General features: G+C 45.1%; 1 protein-coding gene across 15 annotated transcripts in view; it reads left to right on the top strand.

Annotated features, from left to right (window-relative positions):
* The window catches only part of PTPRK (protein tyrosine phosphatase receptor type K), a 1,135,739-nt gene that overhangs the window by 922,032 nt on the left and 188,670 nt on the right, over positions 1 to 25,037 (top strand). For 8 of the 15 annotated variants that reach the window (XM_085611847.1, XM_085611836.1, XM_085611843.1 and 5 more), the window contains one exon: positions 22,328 to 22,463. In XM_085611847.1, the coding sequence (XP_085467973.1) occupies positions 22,328 to 22,463 (136 nt within the window). Of the gene's footprint in view, positions 1 to 22,324; positions 22,464 to 25,037 lie in introns of all 15 variants that reach the window. The other 7 variants (XM_085611842.1, XM_085611846.1, XM_085611835.1 and 4 more) reach the window with 1 other exon arrangement.

Below are 25,037 nucleotides of genomic sequence, written 5' to 3' on the forward strand. Positions count from 1 at the left end.
CTTCCGTGGGGCATTGGTCGCACCCTCAGTGTCTTTGGAGGGTCAGCTTACAACCCTCCCCCACTGATGAGTTGTTGTCCCCTCCGCGGAGGGCTACCGAGGCTGGAGCGGCTTTTTTTTAGAGTAGTCTCATTGGCCACTCGCATTTTAAACATGCAACTCCCTTCTGCCCCCTTGTCTGTGGACCCATTGCTCGAGGGTCCTTCACCGTGGTTCCGGGAATGTGGAGCCGCTTCTACCCTTTGAGGTTTCCCTTTATGATGCCCTTTTGGGTACCTGGGTTCGGCCTGCTTCAGGTGAACCGGTGGCTCTTTCAGTTTTGCACCGCCACCGTCCAGCTCCACATGATCCTGTTTGTCTTTATGTGCACACTGATGTGCAGGGGTTTGTGTTGCAGACTGCCTTTCCTTCCCTGCCCCCACTAACACTTCCTCCCTCTCAGGAGTCCAGATGGCTTGAGTCATGGGGTAGGAACATCTTTGCATCCACTAGTGCGGCCCTACAGTCCTTAAATACAGTGTGTGTTTTGGCTCGGGCTACCTCTGCCCTGTGGGACTCCTCAGAGTCTTTGCTTTCTGCTACCTCTGAAGGTGCTCGCGTTGATCTCCTTCCCCTCCTTCGGGATAGCCGCAACCGTGCCGAATTCACAATCCGTTCAGCCGTAGATACTGCGGATTCTTTGGGCCGTGCTATGGCGGGTTCTGCTGGCTTAAGGCATCACGCTTGGTCGCGAGACAGCGTCTTCCCTGAAAATATCCGGGAGCGACTGGTTGACTTACCCTTTGATGGGGTTTTACTGTTTGATGCTCACGCCGAATCGGCGGTTCACCGGCTCCTTGCGGGCTTTCATCCTCCCACTTAGGTCTTCTTAGGCCTGTCTTCCGTGGTGGTACTTTTTCATTTCGCAACCTTTTGATGCACTCTGTGTTTTACATGGGCAGTGAGCCTTACATCTTCTTTTCCTGTGGTCAAGGGTGATTACCCCTTTTATTGGCCTCCCTTGTATGCATTTTGCTTTGAGCTGACTGTGGGCCTGCTGTGGCTGTGTTCCACAGGGTGCTTTGTCCGGTCCTCTGACTGTGGTATTGTCATACGGCTCGGAACTCATGTTCGCGGGTTCGGTTCGTTACTGCGCTCTTCTGGCTCGGCTTTATTACTCTAAGAGGTGTTCCCCGTTATTTGGGGTGTGCATACTCCATGTGGGGTACTTGTATGCTATTGTATAGCTCTGCTTATCTCACCTGGGCCTGGAGATCCTGTGGGCTCCATGCTTCGCTTGATGGTCCGATGTATGGTGTTCTATGTTTTTCCCTGGTGTCATCTTCTTACGCCATGGTCATCCTGCCCGTTGCCTGTTCCAACTCCTTGGGAGATTTCTTGATCTCCTCTTCAAAAGCGTCTCTTACCTGCCCTTACGGTACTAGGTATGCTCCGCTATGGACATGTTCATGCTCCTGGCTTGTTCTGTCTCTACATATTTATATGTTTATACATTTATGTATACATGCCGGTTGCCTTGGTATTCCTCTTCCTACGTCGCCACCTCTTTTCGAGGCTGCGAGGTCTGGACCAATATCTCCATGTGTGGGGGAGCTTTGCTGAGTTGTTGCAAGTTGCCCATAGGTTCCTCCATGCTTCCGCTTACTGGGTTGATTTCCCATTTTGACAAATGCTCCCTTTTTGGTGTTCAACACTCTACGTGTCTTTTCTGGAGTGTTTGGTCTCGGCTTCTGAGGCTCTTCCCACGATTCGTTACCTTGGTGTTCTTGGCCACTTCCTTCGGATATGCCTTTTTTCCAAATTATCACCTACTATTGTTAAAGCTACGCCTGCGGTACAGCTCTTCTGATGGCATTGGTCCTTGACTACTGCCTACAAGTCTATATTGTGGGTTGTTTCTCACTTTGGCTTCATACTGCCCGGTTGGGCACTCTTATGCTTCTTGTGTAAGCCACTTTAAGGTCTCTGTGGCCGTTTGCCTGCTGCATGTTTCTTTCTGCTTCAGCGGGTTTAAAATTGATGCTATTTGCCCCTATTTTTCCCCTTTTTTGGATTGGGTATGCACTTGGCGTGTTTCTTCTCTCGCCGGCTATTCCCAACGCATTGCTCAGGGTCTAACTCTTGCCTTGGCCTCTCGGATCCGGTTCCTTCAGCCTTCCTTCTATAGGCTGGTCTGTTAGGCTCTGGTTGCATCTCTTCAGGTTCTTTTCGAGCTTGTGTCGGTGTCCTCATCGTGCGCCATTAAGCGGAGAGTGGTCCTTCTTCCTCTCTCTCTCTCTTTCTATGCTCTGGTATATGGCTCATGCCGTTCTACCTGTCATTTTTATACGGGTATGGTGTAGCCCCATTCTGGTATTTTTAGGATTTCTACCATCCCGTTAATCTGCTCTTCTGGGCTGCTTGGGTTGCTGTCTGGCTGTTCCGCCACAGCCTCCTCCCTTTATCCGTCACTCTGTTGCTGGATCGGATGCTTGGCGCTTTCTGTTGTTCTGTCGCTTTCTGTTGTTCTGTCGCAGACCCACCTTCCCTTTGGGGTACGGCTGTGGTATCTATTCTAAGTTAAGGAATCTGTGGCTAGATGTCTCTATCAGATGTACGAGTTACTTACCTTCGGTAACGATGTATCTGGTAGAGACGTTGTCTAGCCGCAGATTCCTTAACGCACACCCATCCTCCCCGTTCTGCGACAGCCTTGCCAGATGGACTTCTCCTCTTGCCTACTTTCATTTGCCATTGTTTTTTTTTCAAGTGTGCTCACATAGTTGCCCCCCTTTCGGAATTACCATATGCGACTGACTTCCTCCAAGGGGATTTTTCCTGTAGATGGTGCCTTTTCATTCACTGTCCTCATGAGGTTCTTCTTCTTCTCCTGCTGTCTTCCCTCCTATCCGCCTTCTCCATTAATTAGAGGCTCTTGTCTCCTATATAGTCGTCTTCTTTGACGATCTCTTCAGCTCTGTTTCACACTTCCATTGTTATACGGAAAGATACCTTCTTGAGGTACATTGCTGTACTTTCTGTAAGGAAGATACCTTCTTCAAGTACATTGCAGTTCTTCTGTGCTCTGTCCTTGTTGGACAACACAGTTCTACATGGTAATAGCGGTCACAGTTCTACATGGTAAGAACAGTCTATTTTTTTGTCTGTTGAGATATTCTTCCCTTGTTGCTTGCACTTTGGGAAGGGTCTATGCTTCGCTATGCGGGGTTCTTTCTCACAGTGTAGTTCCGCTTTTGCTTTTCCACTTGTATGTGGACAGTGTCTAATACTGTCTTTTATGATGGTGTTTTGCACCATCCGCCTTCATTATTTTGTGGATTTTTCATCCTTCGCACACTGTTCCCATACTTTCACAGTTTTTGTTTCTCCGACGAAAACTGACGTCAGCGCGCCGGGAGGGACTTGTATGACCTCGCTAATGTCGCGTATGTGGACGACGTCAAAGCGGGGTTGTGTGGTTCCGTCCCCCGCCGCGCAGAGGTGCTGCTGCAAAACATTTCCTGATCCAGTCTGACGTCTGGGGATATTCTAAGTTAAGGAATCTACGGCTAGACAACGTCTCTACCAGATAAATTGTTACCGAAGGTAAGTAACTTGTACATTACCACTAGTAGGGTTCATGATCCTGAAGAAAGCTGTGGACTCCCGAGGTGACCATTATTCCCGGCTGAAACATGTCTAGGAATTGGATATGAAAGCAATAGATAACTCCACTCTCCCCATTTGTCATTTTCATTTTAGTATCCCTCCAGAAACCAAGAATAAATGCAACATTGTAGGTTTAACGAAAGCAATATTTATTTGCAACTCCAGGATCCCTTATCGCGACTAAGTGGGATTCGCCTATTAATAAACAAGTACTCCCTGATCTCTCAGGGAGCCCACCCATCCCTATACACTGCTGTCAATGGATGAGACAAGATGATGATGAAGCATGCCACAGACGATGGCGTGTAAACGTTTCTTAAATTTTTATAAGACTCTATTTAACAGAGAAGCTACATTGTAGAGTCTCCCATCCTTGGGACAGTCTCACACCCAGATAGACGTTTTGCTGAATGTACACTGGCCCCATTTTCCAGCACAGATGTGTCACAGTCACATCATGGCCACACAGAGGGTTGAATTGAAGACCATATGGCTTGTGAAAAAGGCCATTCATTTGTATTCTGGTACCGCCTTACCTCCATACTTGTTGATATTGTAACATACATGCAGATGCCTATGGTTGACTACGTAAAACAAGCTCCTCGTAGTGAGTTGGACTGATGTTTAAGGTAGGACCTCGATGCTCAGGGCTCCTCACTGTAGGACGCACATCCTCCAACTCTCCTCAGGGCGGATAGGGTGGATTCAGGGAGTGACTGAAAACGACCCCTCTACTGCAAGCGTTGGATTGAGTCCTAGCTTACTCTAGTGGTACCAGTGCAATGTGTAACATTGTTCTTGGTCCCTCCAACTACCCCTTCCACGTAATCCCCTTTCATGAGTCCTTCTGTTGCGCTGCTGTAATAAAAATAATAAAATGAAAGAAATAAAAGAAAGGGCAGTGTCTCTTTAAATGTGATTTAGTGAAATGTCGGCCTCTCTGAGAGAGTGCATTGGCAGTCTTAATTTTTGACATTATTCTTATTTTTTTATTGAAACGTGTGCACTCAACCATGGGTAAAACCATCCAGACTGGGTTATTTTGGGAATAAAGTCGTCGCTTATAAATAAGATTGTTCTTTTGATGGTCGTCCAAATTGTTGTTTTTTTGTAACGCCATCAAACAAAACTGTAAGTCAAGGGCAGTAAAAAAGAAGTGGAGGGCATAGACTGCTTCAAAATGGTAACCGGTTTTAATTTTCTTTAGTTGCTGATAAAACGAGGTTGGCATCTCTCCTACCAACCTCGGGCACTTCTGTATGTTAGAGCAGACCTCAGAGTGCAATGCAAGCAACATGTGACGTGGGCCTTGAGGAGTTTTGGTTCCATGAAAAATCTGTTCATAGACACCTAACAGCTTGCTGAACACAGTCGTCTGCAGTGGAGCTTGAAGGCGAATGAAAGGATGTTTCGGTGCCCTTCAAGAGAACCAAGACCAGGCAGCTAAGATTTCTCGCAGCTACTCCGAGGAGCCACATTTTCCTTCGGCAGACGGCTCTCCTGCTGAAAAACAGTTGGTGTATCCTGTACACGAAATGTCTTAGAAAATATATTTATGTATTTTCTCGCATCTGTGATTGTTCTCTTTCTTGTAAATAGATAAGATTTTGGCTTTTGTTTTTTTACTTATTCCAAATTAAAGTTCACGTTGTAATTAAGTCTTTCGGTTTTCAGGCCTCGCGGGTGATCTTCTGTTTGACAGTGCTTGGATCATGAGGCGAGCAGCACGAGACAGGGAGTTTTGGTCCTGCATGTAACCTTGGCCGATGTCCGCATCTGAGGACAGCCTCAGGCGCTGATAGTAGGGGCTCTGGGGGTGCTGTAGCGCCCCAAAATAATTGTGCGGAGCTGCAGAAAGTGAATCAACAATAATCCGTTTTTATCTAGTCCTTTCCAGCGCGTTCACAAATAGAAGTCAAATGTCTGGCTATGTATTCTGACAGTGTTGCCTATTTTTAACATGGAGATTGGTGTATGCTCTGACTGCAAACTGAGAGGCGGTTATAAACTGCATTACACTCTTGGTGGGGTACAGGGAGTGTGAAAGGATCAACTGTAGGTTACCAAAAGTATTTTGAACACACAAAATATAAATATCTGTAAACGGACTCAATACATTTCAAAATATATTAGCAGTTAGGGAAGTACAAATTAAGCCTTTTTTTCTTCTAATAATGAAGTATGATGGATACAGATTTTAATAGGATCAAGACAAGTCAAGACACTTTATTTGATCATGCGCAAATAATAAATATTCGCTAAAACCCAATTTCCTTACATTATCTTTTGTGCGCTAAATGGTTTTATTAGTTCAGCTGCTTTTTTGTGCACATTCAGTGGCCTTTTCAATAGAAAATATGCTGCCTTTATATGAATGTGCTACCACACCGTTCTTTAGTATTATATGTGCGACGGTGAGCTCCAGAATGCACCTCCGGCTACATACTACGCTCTTACCATTCTCGTGCTGAATGGGCGTGGTCCATTTGCTACGATTGTTCATTGGGTGACGCTTGGATTTTTCACAATCTCTGTGACTTCAGTGATGTAACATTCATGGAAGCACCCCACTCTGAAACGTGTTCCAGCACCACAGATGACGGCAGCCTTCCTTCTAGGTCTGTTATTGTTTCTGTATGCCCCAACACCAGGAAAGGGTCGGCTCACTCTTACCAACTTTATGCTTTTTCATGTCTCGATTATTTATTTTTGGACTGAATAGGGATCGTTCCCTTTCCAAGATTTTGGTTCCTGTTTGGTGCTCAGTTCTCCTTTTAGGACTGATTCCATGGTACGACTTAGACAAGGAAGAGTGTGCTGTACTCCAACCCAGCAGCGGCCCATCCCCTGCCAAAGGGGCGGGCCGGAGGAAGGAGCTGGGGGGTCAAAATAGAAATTACAAAAAAGAAAAATAAACGTACCTGATTGCCGCCGCCGTCCGCTCCATGGCGCTCTTCCTGCTACTGGGATAGGCTCCTGGACTGCATGAAGTCCAATCATGACGCTGCATGAAAGCACCACCAGGATTGGTCTGAGCGCTGGGACTGTGCGCTTGCAAGCACTCTGGGAGCCTGTGCCTGCTTTCTCCAGCCCCAGCAACACAGCTGGGGCAAGCTTCACTACGCATGAGGGTTTGGCTCAGTTAAGGGAGTTCCCCCCCTGGCCCTGCCCCCAAGACTCGTTAGAGTCCTGAGGACGGGTCCAGGGGTATTAAAATAAAAAATAATAAAACTGGTTTAAAACCTGTTTTATTATCATTTTATTTGCGGGTGGTGGCAGGAGTATGGGGCGGTGATGCTCTGCCCTAACGGAGGGGCCGCCGCCGCCCAGCCCAGCGCCAGTTGTGGTTGTACTTTCAAGCTGTTGTGCTCATGCAGTATTGAAACTCCTTAACTGATTTGCTCAGTCTGCAAAATGACTATCACCATGATATAGGGAAAATGAAGCGGCAGCACGTGTGTTCTCAGTTAAATGGAATTTCCACCACAAAGAACTTTGGGGGGTGGAGAGAGAACACATGACTGCACGGTCATCCATTCTGTCCATTGTCAGTCGTGTGAGAGATAGTGTTGGAAGGCGGTTGGACAGTTTACAAAGCTTGCCCTGCTGCTCTCACTTCAGGAGGGCAGTCGCCACAGTTTACATTGTCATAGGCTGCAGTAGCAGCATGGTAAGTACCCACAGCACGCCTCCCTCTGCTTGCGAAATTCTCACAAGCAGGTCAGCGGGACTGCAGGTTTGAGTTGTGTGAACAGTGACTGGCTTTCCGTGCATTTGTGTCTTGTGTGCACATCCTGCTGGTGGTTGTAAATGTAATGTAAATGTGTCTTGTAAAGCGCACTGCTACCCTGAGGCCTCGTGGCGCTGTAGACCGCTGGGGAACCCGTCCTGGCTATCCCTGTGAGATGGTCCTTCCTGGGTATCTCCAAGGTGAAACCAGGCATCCCCGGCGAATGTGGGGGGCCGTTGTGGAGATGAGGCAAGCTAATGCCCAGAGTTGCCGAGTGTGTTCCTGGTTAGAGTAGGTACCGAGGCGAGAATTATCGAGTCAGTTTTGACCCTGGTCCACGACCCTGCCGCGTCGGGAATTGAACCCTGGTCCCTGGCCGATTCTCTGCTTGCGGATCTGCCGCCTCTAACCAGTGAGCTACACCTCTCCACTTGTAATTTAGCAGAAGGCACGTGCCTATTTACCTCAAATACTGAAGTGAGACCAGTGGTTGAAGTGGGTGGGAACGGCAGGGCACGGCGTGCCCCTACTTCTTTAATTCTATAGATTTCATTCCCCTAATTTTTTATTTGGAACATGCGTCCCGGGACGTCAGCAATATCCAAGGCCTGCAGAGAGGGTTTGGCATTAGTGGCTGGTCGGGGACGGGCGGGGAGCAGAGAAGGAAAAGGTCTCCGTCTCTTGCTTCCTGTCCAGACAAGACAAGGAAGGTGTCCGCTTCTGCTCTGCCGCTGGCAGCTTCAACCCCCCTTCGTACTCTTATTCCCTCTCTGTCTGTCTAACGCCTCCTCACTTACCGAAAACCGTCACTCAAGAAATGGTTCTCACCCTCTCTTTCTTCCTGTCGTTCATTTGTTCCCCTGTGAAATGGATGCAAAGAAGAAAAACACTTTTGCTGGAAATGCCGTTTTGACATTTTTCTATTCCAAAGTGCAGCCACAGAAATAAAAGGTTCAAAATATGAAAAATCAATAACTAAATAAAGCAAGGCGGAGTGTTCTTAGAGTGGCCAGATCGGTTTTATTCAAACCCCAAAAACATTAGCGTCACTTTACTCAGTTTGCCAGTGAAGCCCTGTTTTCCCCGGTGGGGAAGTGCGCCAAACCTGGAGGTACTGCAATACCTGGTTGATGGGTGGATTGGAAAAAAAAATGTGTACTGCGGCTTTGTGTTCACGAATGTGTTCTTTTTAAACCATACTGCTTACGTTTTGTAAGCATATAAGCAGTGGACATTGAAATGGGTCCTTTCTGGGCCCTGTAGTTTTCTGGAAGAAGCACTCACTGATTTCTGAATAGTGAGTGTAAAAGCGTTAAGTTCACCATGTTGTTCCTGCTTACATTTCACAAGCTTTATTTAATCTTTCATTCCCAATGAGTGTTTGCTTTTTCTTTTAGGCAGCATATTGCTCTTGTATAGTGCTTAATCTGAATTGAGCCGCATCCAGTTGTTTATAGCAGGTCAAATTGGATTGTAGTTGAAGGCAGTGTGAATTTCTCTCAGTGAGGCAGTACAGTGTTCAGTGAGGGAGCGGATGTAGCACTGGGGGCAGAGCTGCCGAATTTAGAACTGGGGATCTAGGTTCAGCCTTCATGAGCAGTCCCCCAGACCACTCTCCTGAGGGAGCACATTCACAAGCTAGACCTTAGAAGACCCCACAAAACTGGAAAAGCCCTGGTGTCTTAGCACCAGCAGGTGGACCCTAGCAGTGGCAAGTGTGGGTTCTCCTTGAAGGCTTGCCCACCACAATCCATACTGAAGTTCACCTCCAGTCTTGCAGGCAGGCCTACGAAGTAGCAGAGCCTAGAGCAACAGTGAGGTCACAGGACCCCTCAGAAGAGCTGGTACTAGGGTGATGTGACCGATCTGACCGCAACGGGTGCTGACTTTGAGTGGGGGCGTTTTATATTATGGTTTTAAAAGCACTTGCTGCCTCCTTCCTGGCCTAGAGCAATATTCGGCAATAATAAAAATGTCATGATAACTCCGGTGAATAAACGTCTTACTAGAGCGAGATCGGAGCATTGTCTAGTGGAAGTTTTGACTAATGGAAAGATAGCGCAGAGGATTCATGTGCCTGCTGCTAAGAACATGTACCATGCCCATCACAAAGTGCACATATTCTAAATAGGTCAGTGGGCTACTGCTTTTGTCAGTAAAATCCTTTTGCTACTTGCAGTTTATAAGTTAAAATCCTAACAAAGAACAGTGAGCTATTAACTTTCATCTTAGAGCTGCATACAAAGTGCAAGGTATAAACTAGAGCTTTGTTTTTTTCCCCTAAGCCTTTGATTATCCTAATGTTGCAAAAAGTGTTCATTTGGATAGAAATCAGTAATGATTATTAAAGTGAACCCCCAATCATGGTATTAAGTTTTAAATTCTGAGTTTGTGTTTCTCCAGATCAATCACTATTAAACTATACTGCCTACTAATATGGTTGTCATGTGACTCCTACTAGACCTTGTAGTCCTTTGTCTTATGTAACATTTCCCATACAGTGATTTACACACGTAAAATTGATTGTCTCTGTGTATATTGCTGACAGAAAATCCATGGCTCAGAAACAAATGGCTTGTGCTTCCACTTTTAAGCATATTTGGGACATTCTGTGATTAGAAACATATCCCACTTTATGAATTTATTTTAATGTCAATAACTCATATTAATCGTTAAACAATCATGTGTATCCATTGGTTGAAATACATAACATAATAAGCTGTAACTGGTCAGTGAAATGTCAAACAAATACTAAAGATTGGGATGTTTTGCAATCCTGGCCACACCTCTAACTCTGCCCACTGATCCAATCCTCCGGTTATTCCCGCCCTCTGATTCTCCGCCCACAGTTCCCCTACTTTTTTTTCCCCACTTCGACCACTGAGTGACAATATATCCAAATCACCGGGCGGGGGCAGGTGTTCTACTTTTACGTATGCATCTGAAAATACGGAACAGCCTTTTCAGCTTGGCTGAACATTAGTCCGGAGTGAGGTGAACTCACACCCGGTTACAGTGCTTACTGCTCAGCCATTATGTTGGCCTCGTTCAATTGCTGCCGCTGGATGGTTTGCTCGAGAAAATGCAGAGTACACTGCAGGACGAATCTCACCAGTAGGCCAGCAGTAACTTGCTTTCAGGTAGTTACACTAATCCGCACGTGGCTGGCACTGAAACTGTCAATTTGCTTTGAAAATTGTTTTAGGACAGTGTGTATGGAATGTTTAAATCTATCATGTCGTTACACCACAGGCGCGCAACACCCATTGGACTCAAAGGGCTTCAGCCCCCCCCCCCCCCCCCCCCCCCCGTCGTTTGTGGCAGCCCGGGATGAGACAGCTTCCCGGGCGCACACACACAGCCGCACCCGAGCACTTCACAGGTCTTTAAAAGACCATTTGTATGTTAATGAGGCCTCGCTGTTGTTTCACCCCTTCTAAGAGCCCCTGCAGCTCCACTCTGTCTATTGCTTAAAGATTCAGCCCCCCCCCCCCGAAATTTTTACTTAGCCCCCCCCCCCCTAATTTGGCTCTAGTTGCGCCTCTGTTACACCAGTATTGTAAACTAAGTGTGTTTGCCACCAGGATGTTGAGACCGGTGGCAAATGATTTCGAATACTGTGTGTTTTTTAAAACTGAATGATGCAGTTATAAAAAATAAAAAAAAAAGCCCAAGCCATGGCCAGTTTCAGATTTGGATCACAATGTCCCATCCAGAGGTAGAGGAATGGCTGGAAGCCATGGACCCCCTCAGTGTTTTACTGCGCAGCTAGCCTCAAGGGTAGCAAAGAACAGACACTGACTGACAGGACGCGTGGCATGCAGACACTCTCTGCATGCTCACGCTGAACCCATTGATTTCAGTGAAATCAAACCATTAAACCCTCTGTTTCTGTTTGCCACTAAGTACTACCCTTAGGAACCCCATTTTTTAAAAATAATTTCTGATAGACTTGTAGATCGTAGCAGCCACTTATTTCTTGCTAATTCAGAAAAGTTGTCATTTCTAATATTCCGCCTTGGTTAGTGGACCTAGCTCGCTGAGCAGCCCTGCTTGAAGGTTTCCAACAGCTGAGTTGGTGAATGAGGCACGTCCGCATGGGAGTGGCGGGGAACATAAAAGGTTATTGTTGGAAGGCCTGTAGTCCCAAATATGTGCTATAAGAAGTGGGTTATACACAATCGAGCTATATTTTTATCCATTCACATTTCTGTTACATTTTTTCCCCCTTTTATGCCTCTACCCCTTCCCACCCCCCACTCTGTAATGCCCCCTCTTCAGTCGACAACACCTGCTCTGACTGGTCCATCCCATGCTTCAGATGTCCTAAGTAGCTTGTTGTCATGAGAAATGTGTGTAGCTTTATTTCGCCTTTATAGTCTGCACCCTCCACGTCACTGCTACCACCACCAATACATCAGCAAGAACCACTCTATAATAGAGATAAAAACCTGCCGCAGTTCTCTTCTCATATATGTACAGAATGGTCACAAACCAGTCCGTGATTCTGGCTGGCGAGAGGGAGTTCTTCACTGTTAAGGCAATGTTTTGTGCATGTGTGGGACAGGCTACAGAATGGAGTTTTCTCTTTGGCTGTTTGTCTGAGCCTCCACAAAGGACAATCGTCCAGCCCCGTTACCAGTATTGCGTCTGTTTGCTTGCTTCAAGATTGCAGTGCTTACTTGGGTGTTTTAGTTTGTGTGAGTTCTCTTTGTGGGAGCATACATTGACTACTGTATTGTAATAGCTCAGGATATATAGCAAGCACTCCTTACTGAGAATTAGTAGAAATCCACATCCCTGACTTGCTGACTTCAATGTTAGTGACTGTTGGTTGCTTATACAAGTGTGTGGATGGATGGGTTGTGTGTTTTTGTATGTGTGGTTTTTTATGAGTGGTTGTGTGTGTTTGGAGGGGCAACAAACTTCGTTGGATCGGGAGATCAAGAAAAACAAATAACGAAGGGGGAGGCACGGACAGTGGTAAGCATGGACGACGAGGGAAGAACAAAAAAAAATACCTTAATCGGAGATCGAACAGCACAAGGACACCAATAAAGACATCAACCTGTCCTCGGTCCATGCTCCATTGAAGGGACGGACAAAGAAAGAGCGATGCCTGCCTGTGCTGACCAAAGAGGAGCATGGAAATTAGTAACCATGAAGCTAACCAATGGCAAATGAGGTGTCTGCTCTAAGCCCTTTTTTATTTTTTTAGTTTAGACAAATAGATTCTCAAGGACAGCGAATGCTCTGTCCAGGCTGGACCCAAAAAGGGTTGAAATGTTGTACTTGGTGCTTAATTTGTCAAATAAATAAGTGCCAGGGTTCTTGTCAAGAGGCCACTGCAGCTTGCACTATCCATTGCCCCTGCCAGTGCAGCCAATGACAGTACGAACACAATTACTAACCATGACACTCTTACAAGTGTGACAATTCATACTATTCCAGGCCCCCAAAACTATAAGAATGGCTTGGGTGGCAGGTATTAGTTATTGTTAATTGTATATACAATTTAAAAAACCAGCTGCTGTTGTGCTCATCCCTAATATAGGCAGACACTGCCACCATGTGGCAGACTGTCATAAGTGCTGGTGCTGAATATAAAGTTTAGGTGCCAAGCACCAGAACACCACAGGCTCAAATTCAGCACTGGTTGTACTTTTGGTTTGCCATGTAGTGCTGCCCTGAAGGTTCACTTGAAGGCAGAAACCATTTTAGAGAGGTGGGTTGGATGTGGTTTAGAATATAGATTACTACCATGCAAGACACAACAATGCATGCATTTACCATGTAAAACAATGTACACCACTAAGGCTCATTTACACACTCACAGTGACATTTACCAATCGCACACATACCATAGCAACACATTGCGACAGCATTACATTGTATTGACGCGTTAAACCACATATATATATTTTTTTTGTTGTTTTACCATCCTTATACACCACCCATTCTGAGCCATAAAACGACCTAGTGCCCCACTGTACTAGCTATCCCTGAACCCCATTTCTTTACTACATTTAAACACCACCCATATCTGAGCCCTATACACTTTTTACTATCTCTACAGTACCCATCCAAGAGCCATAAAAGCTCCCTGATCCCTATACACTACCCAACTCTGAGCCCTAAAAATTCCTTACTTCCCCTAAATCACCTCTCATCCCAGAACCCTGAAAACCTCTCACTATCTCTAAACTCCAGCCATCCCTGAACCCTAAAAAAGACCCTTTCTGGCTCTATATACCACCACCTATCCCAACCCTTAATTAAATGTGTTGGAACTTATCTCTCTGTATTAGTAAATGCATTGCAGTGGATGTGTTGTAATGGTATAATACTGCGTTTACTCTAGTGTGTGAGGGTGGTTGAATATGGCAGCTTCTGAACAAGATCGGGAAACAGCCAGACTACCTGGAATCGTAATATATAAACAATGTACTGTTTTTACACGTTGCCCACCTCAATGGTCAGCTGCTCATTGGCCAAGCTTGAACATTAATTATATACAAATAGAGAGGCAAACACAAACAATTGATGGTTGTGGCGAGTTCAAGAAACCAGTAAATAAATAGTTGCAGGTCCTGGTTGTTGTGTTAATTTCTTTTCTTTGTTCATTGTCTCTCAAGAATAGCACAGCCTATGCGTTTCACAGTACAGGAGGCTTCACCCAGGCGTAAAATGTAAGCCACTCGTGAAGAAACTAGATTTCTGTTCAGCGGATAATCGGGCTTATTTGGACTCTTTCACTATTGCTGTAGGTTATAACACTGCATTTTTCTAATTCTTCCAAAAGTCCGAGGGTATAGTCATTGTAAAGACCATGAACGTGTCATCACATCCCTATGGAAGTCTAGCAAATGCAAGTCACTTCCGTGTTTAAAAGCGACGTGCACGAAACCACGAAACCACAGGGATGGGCTTACGCTGCCTATATCCTCGGACTTTTGGAAACATTGGAAAACTGCTGTTATATAACCTGTAGCAATAGTGAGAGTCCAAATAAGCCTGATTATCCACTGAAGAGAGATATGGTTTCTTCTCGAATGGCTTATATGTTATGCCCTGATGAAGAGAAACAGAAAAATTAATAAAGAAAATAAACTAACACAGCAACCAGGACCTGTGACTATTTACTCGTTTCTTGAACTCGCTACATTCATGGATTGTTTGTGTTTGCTTCTCTATTTGTATATGAATATGGCAGCTTGTACTTTGATGTATCCTGAACCATGCTCTCTGTTGTGTTCTAACACTGTTCTAGGGTATTGTGAAGGTGTTGAAGGGCCAAGCCGATGAACATCTTTTTGCCACTGGACAGCTTCAGTGGCTACATCTGCCCCCTTCGTCGTGGGGGGGCGTCTTTGTTTTCCTCCTGTGGTTGAAAGAACTTAAGTAGCGATTTTGCATTGGCGTAGGCATATATGTGCCCGAGCGTTTGAACCACGTGTGCCGCGCCTGACATTTTTTTCGGGAGCCCGTCGGTGGATTTACATGCCAACCCCCCCTTGGGAGAGCCAGCATTGCCACCTTTACCCATGGAGAGGCAGGTGATTCTTTCATTTGTCATTGGCGTTACGTCCTCAGAGGTAGAACAGATGTTTTCCTGCAGTGGTGCGTTACGTCCTCGGGGGTAGAGCAGATGTTGTCCTGCAGTGGTGCAGGGTTACTTCATTGTGTCCACGGTCGTGTGTGATCATATTCCCAAACAACGTTTCCCCAGCCCTTCTCTGGCAGAGTCAGGAGCAGACGACCTGTCTCCAAAACGACTGCCATTTCAACTGCCTGTTAATATTCGGAGCATCTCTGAAAGGAAAGCCGTTAAAGCGTGCAAACTCGAGTAAATACACACGCCTTGTTCTAAACAGCGAGCCTCTGTTCGTCGAGCGATGGGTACACTTGATACATGTAATCTGAGTTTCCGCCTATCAAGTGCCCTGGTATTGCTGGACACAGAGTTAATTGTAGCAGGAAACCAAAAGCCCCCGTTAATGAAAGTGCTGTGAAAAGCAAAGAGCAGATGACCGTGGCCCACCACGCGCATCCTCAGTCTGCGGGGGCCTTGTAGTAACCTGCATGCCGGAAATGCAGACATTTTAGAGATTTTGTCACTTAGCAAACCTTAAGTATTGTAACAAAATATCAGAAGAAATTCGTGTTACCTTGGCGCATATTTCTGCCTCTGTACTATCTAATACACCCCAGGAACTTTGCCCATTCGTCAGGAGAAACATCCGTAAACTATTTTGACAATTCTTTCGCTAAGTACCCGGACAGGACTCGGTCTAAACTCTACGATATATTTGCTTCTGCCACACTTCTCCCACTACTTGCACCTTGGAGCCAGTCTTGTTGCATCAGGACGTCTTAAAAATATAAATAAATACATACAATAGAACGTATCCGCATTTCAAAGATGTGTTTCTATTACCGTAGTGCCACATCATATGTAAGGATTATTGTACTTTTTTGTTAAAGATATATTTATTAGCATTTTTAAAAGGAAACCCTTCTCAAAACGTTGTTTCCAGTGCAACCCGTCTGAAAGGTATGCCTATACAAACAGTTTTAATCCCGTCTATCAAAAGCAGGTCTACAAACCATTTATTTATCTACAACCAGTTTGCTTATTCCTGCCTCAGCGGTCACAATGGTCTATTGTTTGGGAAGGTGGGGCAGGGTCCTTATTTTCATAACAACCCACAGTGGCCACAATATGGAAGCGCCGGGAGGCGCAACTGGCATTTGCGCTCCCTTTGCGCCCCACCAGGGGCACTTTGGTAATCCAGAAGGGGCTGCAGATGCGTTTGCATCCCCTTCTTTAATAGCGATAGTGCTGGCACATATAAAGCAGCCGCACTGTCTTAAGAGGGCTTTCCCTCATTTGTATGGGGCGTTGCCCTATGCAAATGAGGGAATCCCTTTGCCTGTGTGACGTATTATAGATGCAGGCACGGAGGCAAAGAAGCAGTCAGGAGGTGCCTCCTGATGGCTGCCCTCTGGAGGGGGCAAAGGGGGGGTCCCATGAACCCCCCCAGACATTCCCTTGCAGGTAGGTGCATTCACTCACTGCACCCGCCTGCAAGAGGATCACTAAACTCAGTTTTTCACATGAATGCGCTGCCCTGGGGGCAGCACATGCCATGTAATAGGACGCACTTTCCCTGTTTGTGTCTGGCGCACGTGTTATGAAGTGCGCTGGGTGCAAACAGGGAAAGTACACCTTTATGTGATAGGGCACCAGGTCGCGAAATCCTCAACAACCTTGTCTTCTCTGCGTGTGAGTTTAGTTACTCTAGTAAATCACACCTTCAAGCTGGGATTTCCGATGCTCGGGACGCCCTCCAGCATACAGCTGTCTGTCGTCTCACCAGAGCCACTCCAAGCACCAACATCCAGGCTGACATTTTCAGTGCCCTATTCTTGGGAAGCACTTCTAACAAACAGGTTTACCATTCCCTTCAGAGTTAGGCCTACTCTATGTGATAGTATGGCAATTACTTCTGCTCAAAAGCCCATTAGCGGAACACAGGATCAGGTCGTGTAAAATATCTGCCGAAGGCTGGCTACATCTGCTACACCTGGCTGGTGTCGCAAGATAAAGTTTAGAGTCATATATGTTTGATGCAGAATGAGGTCCAAATTCCTCGGACCGTATGATCCACCCTAGTTTACAGCTGGGATTGCCCCAGACCCACCCCGAACTGCTCCTGGGCCTGCCTGAAAGAGAGGATCCTTTACCTGTTGAGTTAGAGATCTCCTGCATTCCTTCAGCCTGCCCCCCACCATCTCCCAAAGGACATGTCGTTTAGAAGGGCCGAGAACAGCCTCAGGGCCCAGAGTGGTATGTCTTTCACATAAGGAGATCTCTGAAGGACCGTTGCTACCACTCTATGCCAAACCTGGTCTGTCAGTCGCAGCAAGTACAGGAGTCAGTCAGGGACAGTTTTCCCCATTACGAGCACATCTGGCAGCGTGTACGGATCATGCATGCCCACTAGTAGAGTTTTTTTATCAGTTAAAGTCATTATTGAGTAATTGTACCATATGCTGTATTTACGCAACCGAATATTATAAAAAGAGATCAGGTAGCCTAAGGCCTCCATCTCTCCAAGGAAGTTTCAGCGTGTCTAATTTTACACGGCTCTGTCCACTCGTCCATACCAGTATACCTAGCAGCTTATCTAATTGTATAATTGTGGAAGGTGGAACCGGACACATTGCATTTGTTAGTACACAGGCAGTATGGCAAGAACACCATTTTAGCCATAGAGAGCGGAGCGTTTTCCAGAACTCAAGACTGATCCAGTCCCCGAGCATCACACCCACTTTAAAGTTGTAAATGGGACCTGGGGCGCCACGTTACCAAATCCCAAGGTAGCGGAAAGTGTTTTGCTCATACCGCAGCCCTAATCCCTATGTGTGTGCTGCAGCCACCAATCTATTGGTTGATGGTTCAGTCTGTTCCCTTCAAGCGAGAGAGCTTAGCATTGTTCCTGACCACACACCTCCTCCCAGCACAGGCACCCTGCTAGCCAGCGGTTTCCGGAATTAACTAAATTGCTTGCATAGCATTATAAATGAATGCAAAGTCTTCCCTCCTTTTTTCCATTTCAACTCTCATCCTATGCGCTCCATTACTTTTAGTACGTGTATCCCTTTGCCCAACCCCTTCTTTGCCTCCCTCCCATGCTCCCTTAATCTCCCTTCTAGAAAGCGTTCCAACATGCAGGGGTTTCTATCACCCATCCTCTGAGTTGCATATACCTCAGTCACCAGAAAATTTGATAATTTGTGAAAGCTAAAAAACAGTAATTACCCTTGCGACTTGTTTAGAGGCTCCTTTTTTCCCCCGAGTGCCCGTAAACATCCATTGGGAAGCCTTCGGAGATTTATGTGGCATTCAGGCTTGCAACTCCCCCCTAACTGCACCCCTAAACATGATGCTGCTCTGTGGCTTTGTATCCAGTTAAGTAGCAGAAGTGCAACTTATTGAGAGATGCAAATCCATATGAAATGTGATTATAGAGGTTTCCTGTGGCCAGGAATAGCAAAGCAGGAAATCTATTGTTTAGTCAGTATAAAAGCTATGCATTAGTTGTATTTCTCATCTTTCTTTATTGAAAATGTTTACCAACACAATTCAAGCACACACAAGGTGATGGGGTAGTAACCCATGCAATCAGTCTAACCACTGTCAATCGCTCACTTTAGCATTCCGACCCAGCGTTCTTTTGCCCACCATGCCCCCTCAGTTGGGACCCAGCCATACGTGAATCAGTCTTGATCTTGCTCCAATAGGAACAGCCCAGCCTGAACTGGCAGGTCAGGTCCTCTCTGAACCAGACTACAAGCAACGCACAAAGTATTTCACCTTGATTGGGACTTGTCCAACCGGTGTAGCTTGGTTCCAGTGGCACATCCAGTACGGGAACCACGTCTGGGCTGATTTGCATATGGCAGGGTCCAAACTGACGTGGCCTGGTGTGCAAAGTAGCAATAGACTGGGATGCGGCCTGAGTAATTACCAATGGCTGAGATTAGCATTTCATCCATCATTTTTTGTATACTTTAGTGGGTCCCCCTAGGTCAGACTGGTATGCTCATATGTTGGTCCCGTACACACTGTCACTCGAATCAAGCGATACCTGGCTGATGAGCCCTAACTATGGTGAAATCGGTCCTGAGTTGCGTGTATTTCGGTTCAGGCAGAACCTGGCCTTGCAGTCAAAGCTGGCCAGTTCCCATTGGAGCTGGTTCAAGACTGATTTGCATATAGCTTTGTGCAAACTGAGGTGGCATGGTGGGCAAATGAAAGATGGGTTAGAATGCTACCCCAACGACTGCCAGTGGTGAGACTTCTTGCAATCCTTCTTCCCATCACCTTTAGTATTTTGGTTTTAAGCAGTACAATGGTCATTTTCTTCTGTGTGCTAAGATCGGAAAGGATCACGTTAAGTCAGCTCTGACTTTAGACTGCTGCATATTTCTAACCTTTTCCCACAATGAAATAGTTGAGCATTCATTCGTCAGTATAGAATCTTTTTAAATGTGCTCTCCCTCATCTCCATGCAGCTTATGGGTAATAAGGAATCATCATTTGGCATAGTCTTGAATATTTTGAAAACATTGACTCTAAATTGAGGCCTCCTTGGGTGTTAATGATTTTTGATGGCAGGCTGGACTGGCCTTTTATTCCACTTGGAAATTTCCCGGTGGTCTGAAATCATTAAAGCCTGTTTTTGAAAATCCCAGGGTGCTGCTGACGCCTCTTCCATTTTTTTTTAGTTCTTTGAGATTAACTTGCAAAAGCAAAGGGTGCTCAGAGAGAGAATGGGGTAAGGGATGGGGAGAGAGGGAGAAGTTTGGAGAGAGAATGGTTGGGTGGATGGAAAGAGCGAGCAGGGAGAGGAAGGGAGCGGGCTGATTTGATTATTTTTGCCAGGGTGCTATTGGGTTCTCCATCTCCCGGCTTGCATACTTGCACATTATAGATGATTCGAACATGGCAACGTCAGACAACAGATTTCCGAATTGAGCAGACCTTGAGAACATTGTTTGAAGAAGTGTGGGTCCTACAATATTCGATGTAATTGTGAGGAACAACCGAGCCAAAGCTTGGAGATGAGATGCGCTTTGCTGAATGTGAGAACATAATTGCTCCTCCAACGTGGATTATGTTTTTCCTCACTATTTAGTAGTGTCACCTCTGTTCCCTTCTTGGATCCCGACAGACGTTTTGAGTTGCTTGTACTGGTATTTGGGAACGCATTGAAAAGCTCCTCAGATATCCTGAATATTAGTAAATATTGTAGTCTCTGCACATCTGCTCCTACCCTAGAGACCACCGGTCCAATCAAGCCATCAGCATCACACATCAAGGTGTTTTCTCAGCATATAATGGTTTCAGAAAGTCCCCTAATGAGGCTGATGACAAAAGGGAAAGTGGTATGGCAAATCAATGTAATTTAGCTGCCTTTAGCAATAACACATTGCCATTACTCCTTTGAGTGGCAGGTGATTTGAGGGCACTTTACAGAAGTGATCAATAAAGAGAAGGGAAGAAAAGGTGACCTGCATATTAAAATAAACCATAAACAGACTATTGTGAAAAGCCAAATGTTTACCTTTCTGTGCTTGTCTAATCGATAATAAATCCCTCTAAGTGCTGTCCGGTCTAGGATCCCTGTATCAGCCGTTCAACGTCACCCATCGGATATATTTTATTTCTGTAGCCAAAGACGTGGGTCAAACTATCCCAGACCTTGAGAAGCTTACAGAATCATTCTAGTCCCATCAAGCTCCTCGGAGCTCTTCTCTTCCAGTTTTCCAGATATTACCTGCCAAAAGCAGAGAACTCGTTACTGATGACTCAGTAGGCAGCCATAGATCTCTATATAAGAAGTATAAACTAGGAGTACTAGTCATCCTAGTGTAGAACAGGCGATCTTTCGTTTTTAGTAGCAGTTATGCATGTGATTTTTTTTTTTAACAAATGTTTTATTGATAATGCATTTAATACTGTCAAACCAGGCCATAAGCACTGTAGAACAATTCTTTCCCTGTTTTACAGAATGTGTTAACTATAAAAAAAAATAATATCCTGAAAATCCACATAATAACCTAATGGCACTACAGACCGAGAGTGTGGGGTATGAGAAAATTAAAAAAGGAAAGGGAGAAGGTAGGGGGTGTCTCAGTTGTACCTTCAAGTATACAGATCAGTTAAAGCATTCCATGCACCATCACATCTATCTTGCGGATTTTGTTTCAAGTACATTATATATTCAAACGTTAACAAGAACAAATCATCAGTCAATCATCAACAGAGGGCGAGTGGTAAGAATTCCAATGCTACAGGATAACTTCTCTTTAATCATAAGGGCACAATAAATTCAACGCCATTGACCACAGTTCCTACTAAAATTACATGGCAGTCTGTAGGAAAAAACCTGATCGAAGCTACTTTTTCAACATTATACTAATAGCCAGGTCGACTGGACGGAATGTCACTGCAGAAGTCCTGATCTTATGCCACAAACATATCTTGTTGCCTAAAGTTACTTTTATTGCATGCCTAGCAAAGATCAGATAGCAATAGTCCAAGTTTTGATTCCAAAAGTTGGCCATTGGAGGGGAAATGTTCATTTTGCCTGAAAAAATGGAGACAGAGATCCCAATTTGCTTGATCGATCATATTCTTCAGCGAAAATGCAAAGTTCAAATCTATGCCAGAATCCTCCACCCAGCTGAAAATCTTTTTGAGGAAGTTGTTTGATTAAAATCTGGTTTCTTCATTAAAGTAAAGAAAGCGAAAGATTTCATTTGTACTGAAAAATGAGACGATTGTTCTCCCTCATATATGTCTTTACCCCTCGTCTGCTGGGGAACATTGTGAGCAGTGGGTGCCAGGGTGGCTCATGGGCCATGATCATTCTATGTTCCGAGCATTTTCTCTTTTTGAATTTGAAATCTTGCCTAGAAATAAGTCCTCTTCCTTTTTTTGCTTTTGAAAAGGTTTTCTGACGTCCTGTGGTGATGTTTCTCCCAATAAGTTACACTGTTGTAGTTTTTTTTAATATGAAAGTTATATGCCTATGTTTACAGCTGCTTTAGTGATTGAAATGAATTGAGAGGAAGTGTTGACTTTGTATCTAATGGTCATATCAATTACCAAAGGGATGTCCAACATTACTCCAGGAGTGCCACAGCTGGATCAGATTTTCAGGATAGCCTCAATGAATGTGTACACAGCCGAGAAATGGATTTCAATGGGAATCTGTTACATAGCGCCTAGTTATCCTTAATATCTAGACTTGCCACGTCTCTCCTGGACTACTGAAGGACCCCTCTTACATTTGTGTCTGAATTTTGCCCTCATGGCTCCTGTTCTCTTCTCAGGGAGTGATCTCCTTCCGATAACCTTGTCTATTTGTTTAGCAGCAGCAACAGAAGAGCCAGAGGTGATCCCAGACCCGGCAAAGCAGACGGATCGCGTGGTGAAGATCGCAGGAATCAGTGCAGGGATTCTGGTATTCATCCTACTCCTCCTAGTTGTCATATTAATTGTCAAGAAGAGGTAAGAACGTGTTTCGTCTCCTGCTTACCCAGTCATTTAGAATCGTAGGAGTGTTGAATACACAGAGACAGGCAAGCTATGGACCAGGCACGCTCAAAGTGTGGCCTGAGGGCCGCTTGCGTTTACACGCGGTCCCTGGTGAACAGCGGCACTGATCTGCTGTTTGATTGAGCACTAGCGTTCTGGAAGCATGTAAACATTTAATAAATGTAACTGAAGTAAAGGAACCAAGCAAATGTCATACATGGCGTATCTTTAGGAACACCTTCATTTTTTGTACAACAAAATCAAAAAATATGATCATGTCTCTTCAAAATCCCAAAAAGTGTATTTCATTAACAAGCAGAAGTGTTTCATCTTAGTACACCAGATCATATCACTACATTACGAGGCATTTATGAAAATTGATTGTTTTCAAACATGAACTTGGAATCAGTCCTGCCTTCCCCTGCCTTGACGGCAATGCACGTAGTTAACCAGGAGACAAGTCATTTTTCATGTCCATCCTCTGAGTTGCCTAGGTTGTAAATATACATGGAACATTATAGTTTATTAAATCAAACATAAGAAAAGCCGTTGTGCCATGCACATCGTGAACACACATATTTCAATGTGCTCTCCTACGGGTAAATGACGAAAAGGGAAAAAATTTGAAATAAAACAATTACCTAGGGTCATACAGTTTTGTCAAGTGGAGACCAGAATTAAATCCAGGTTTTCTGGTTTCCCATTGTGCAATTCAGGCACTAGGTAGGTATCTCTTTCCATCATATTATTTTACACCAAAGGTAATGTTTTGTCTTTAATTCTTTGCCAGAGGTCAGGGCGTCAGTGGCAGACAAAATTAATGTGAAAGTTCGCCTCATTTTGGGCTAGGGAATCCAACATAACTTAGAGGGGAGCCACACATCCGGCTCAAGCTACCTGCCTCAGAGTAGCAATTAAGGGGACAGGGACATCGGCAAGATGATTTGAATATCAAATAATGTGGTGAAACAGACTACCAGGACCACAGTGCACAAGACACTCCCACTGCACCACATGTCAGTGAGAGAGTTATTAGTGCGTGTATTCTCTCCCCATGGATAAAATCAAATGATGAGTCACAGTCCTGTTTCTTACATGATTACTGCCAGTGTTTAGTTTGCCTTTAAGTTTTTCCTATCTCTTTTAAAAACAGGAGCAGATAAATCTGTTAAGAGAGTGATACCCAAGAGCAAATAATTATAAGGCGATGCCAAGATCATTAAAAAACATGCCTTCTGGTTCCATAGCTTCTATCTTGCTCATTACCAATAGCAGCTTTCTTTTATAACAAGTGGTGGGGGCTGGGAGGTGTGGGGATTAAGGTATATAATAAAAATATTGTTAAACATTTACCTGCTGCTGTGCTGCCAGCCACCATCTCTGGGTTCTACTGCTCCGGTCCCTGCACACTGCACAGGCTCCTAGACGCCAATCAAGACAATGCTCTCATGAGAGCAGCGCCGTGATTGGCCTGATCGGGCTTGTTTAACGCTCGCTCATGTCCTAGGAGTCTGTGTCTCTACTCCAGCTGTCTGTACAACACAGCTCGGATGGAGAGAGATCAAAATGCACATGATGGTTTGGACGGCCTTCGACAGCCGGTCAAACTGTTATGCGCATTTACTGTGTGCATTACTCCTCCCCCTGCTCTCGTCATGGCCCCGCCCCACCCAGACTTTGCTGCCTTTAGCAGAAAGAAAAATAAAATGATGATAACATGGTTTTATTGTTTTATTTTTCCTGTTTCTCGGCTCCCTGGAATTTAGCGGGGGTGGGGCTACGCTCCTCCGCCATAGGAGGAGCCGCCGCTTAACAACTGGAGTGTGAGTGGTTCTGATGGTAAGACTCAAGGAACACTCATCAAAAAAATACTACTGTGCTGTGGAACTTTTCCATACCACGTCCATACATCCTTCCTTCCTTCCGGCCGGTATAGGTAGAATTTCAAAACAATTGTTTCCTAGCAGGGTCCTGGTCACGAAGGCTTTCACTTTTTAAACGTAGTACCTCCTTATTGATTTCTGTTTTGTTTATCGCTGACAGTGCTTGGTAGCAAAAGTCTACATAAAAATGTTGTCTTTAAAAGGATGTCTTTTAACTAGGTTCTTTCGGCGCCTGCACAACAAGAGCCCAGTGGAATGAAAGAAACAAGTCTGCCCACATTCAAGCGAACATTTCTCCTGCGAGTTCTGTTTTGTGGTGCTTAGAAAGTTGTTACACCAGATTAAATTCAATGTCCTCGCTTATTGTGGACCCTTAGCACGAGCAATAGTGCCATCTTGTGGTCGATAGAAATTCCCGCACCCAATCAAAACCACTCAATTCAACTACGACTTCTCTCCCACATCCATAAAAGACTAGTTCCTATCGAAGCAACGTTGTTGTACAAAGTTGCAAGCTCAAACACGCTGCCCCTGCCCGAAGTACAGCACGCTTTCTTTGTAAATGCGCTTCTTAAATTTATGGGAACTTGAGGCCTTTCTGTGGTCATTATTAGCCTCGCAAAGACAGGACAGGGCTTTAGTTCCTTTCAGTTTTGCCGTGCTA

Source organism: Triturus cristatus, chromosome 6 (assembly GCF_964204655.1).
Source record: "Triturus cristatus chromosome 6, aTriCri1.1, whole genome shotgun sequence".
Classification (NCBI taxonomy): Eukaryota; Metazoa; Chordata; class Amphibia; order Caudata; family Salamandridae; genus Triturus; species Triturus cristatus.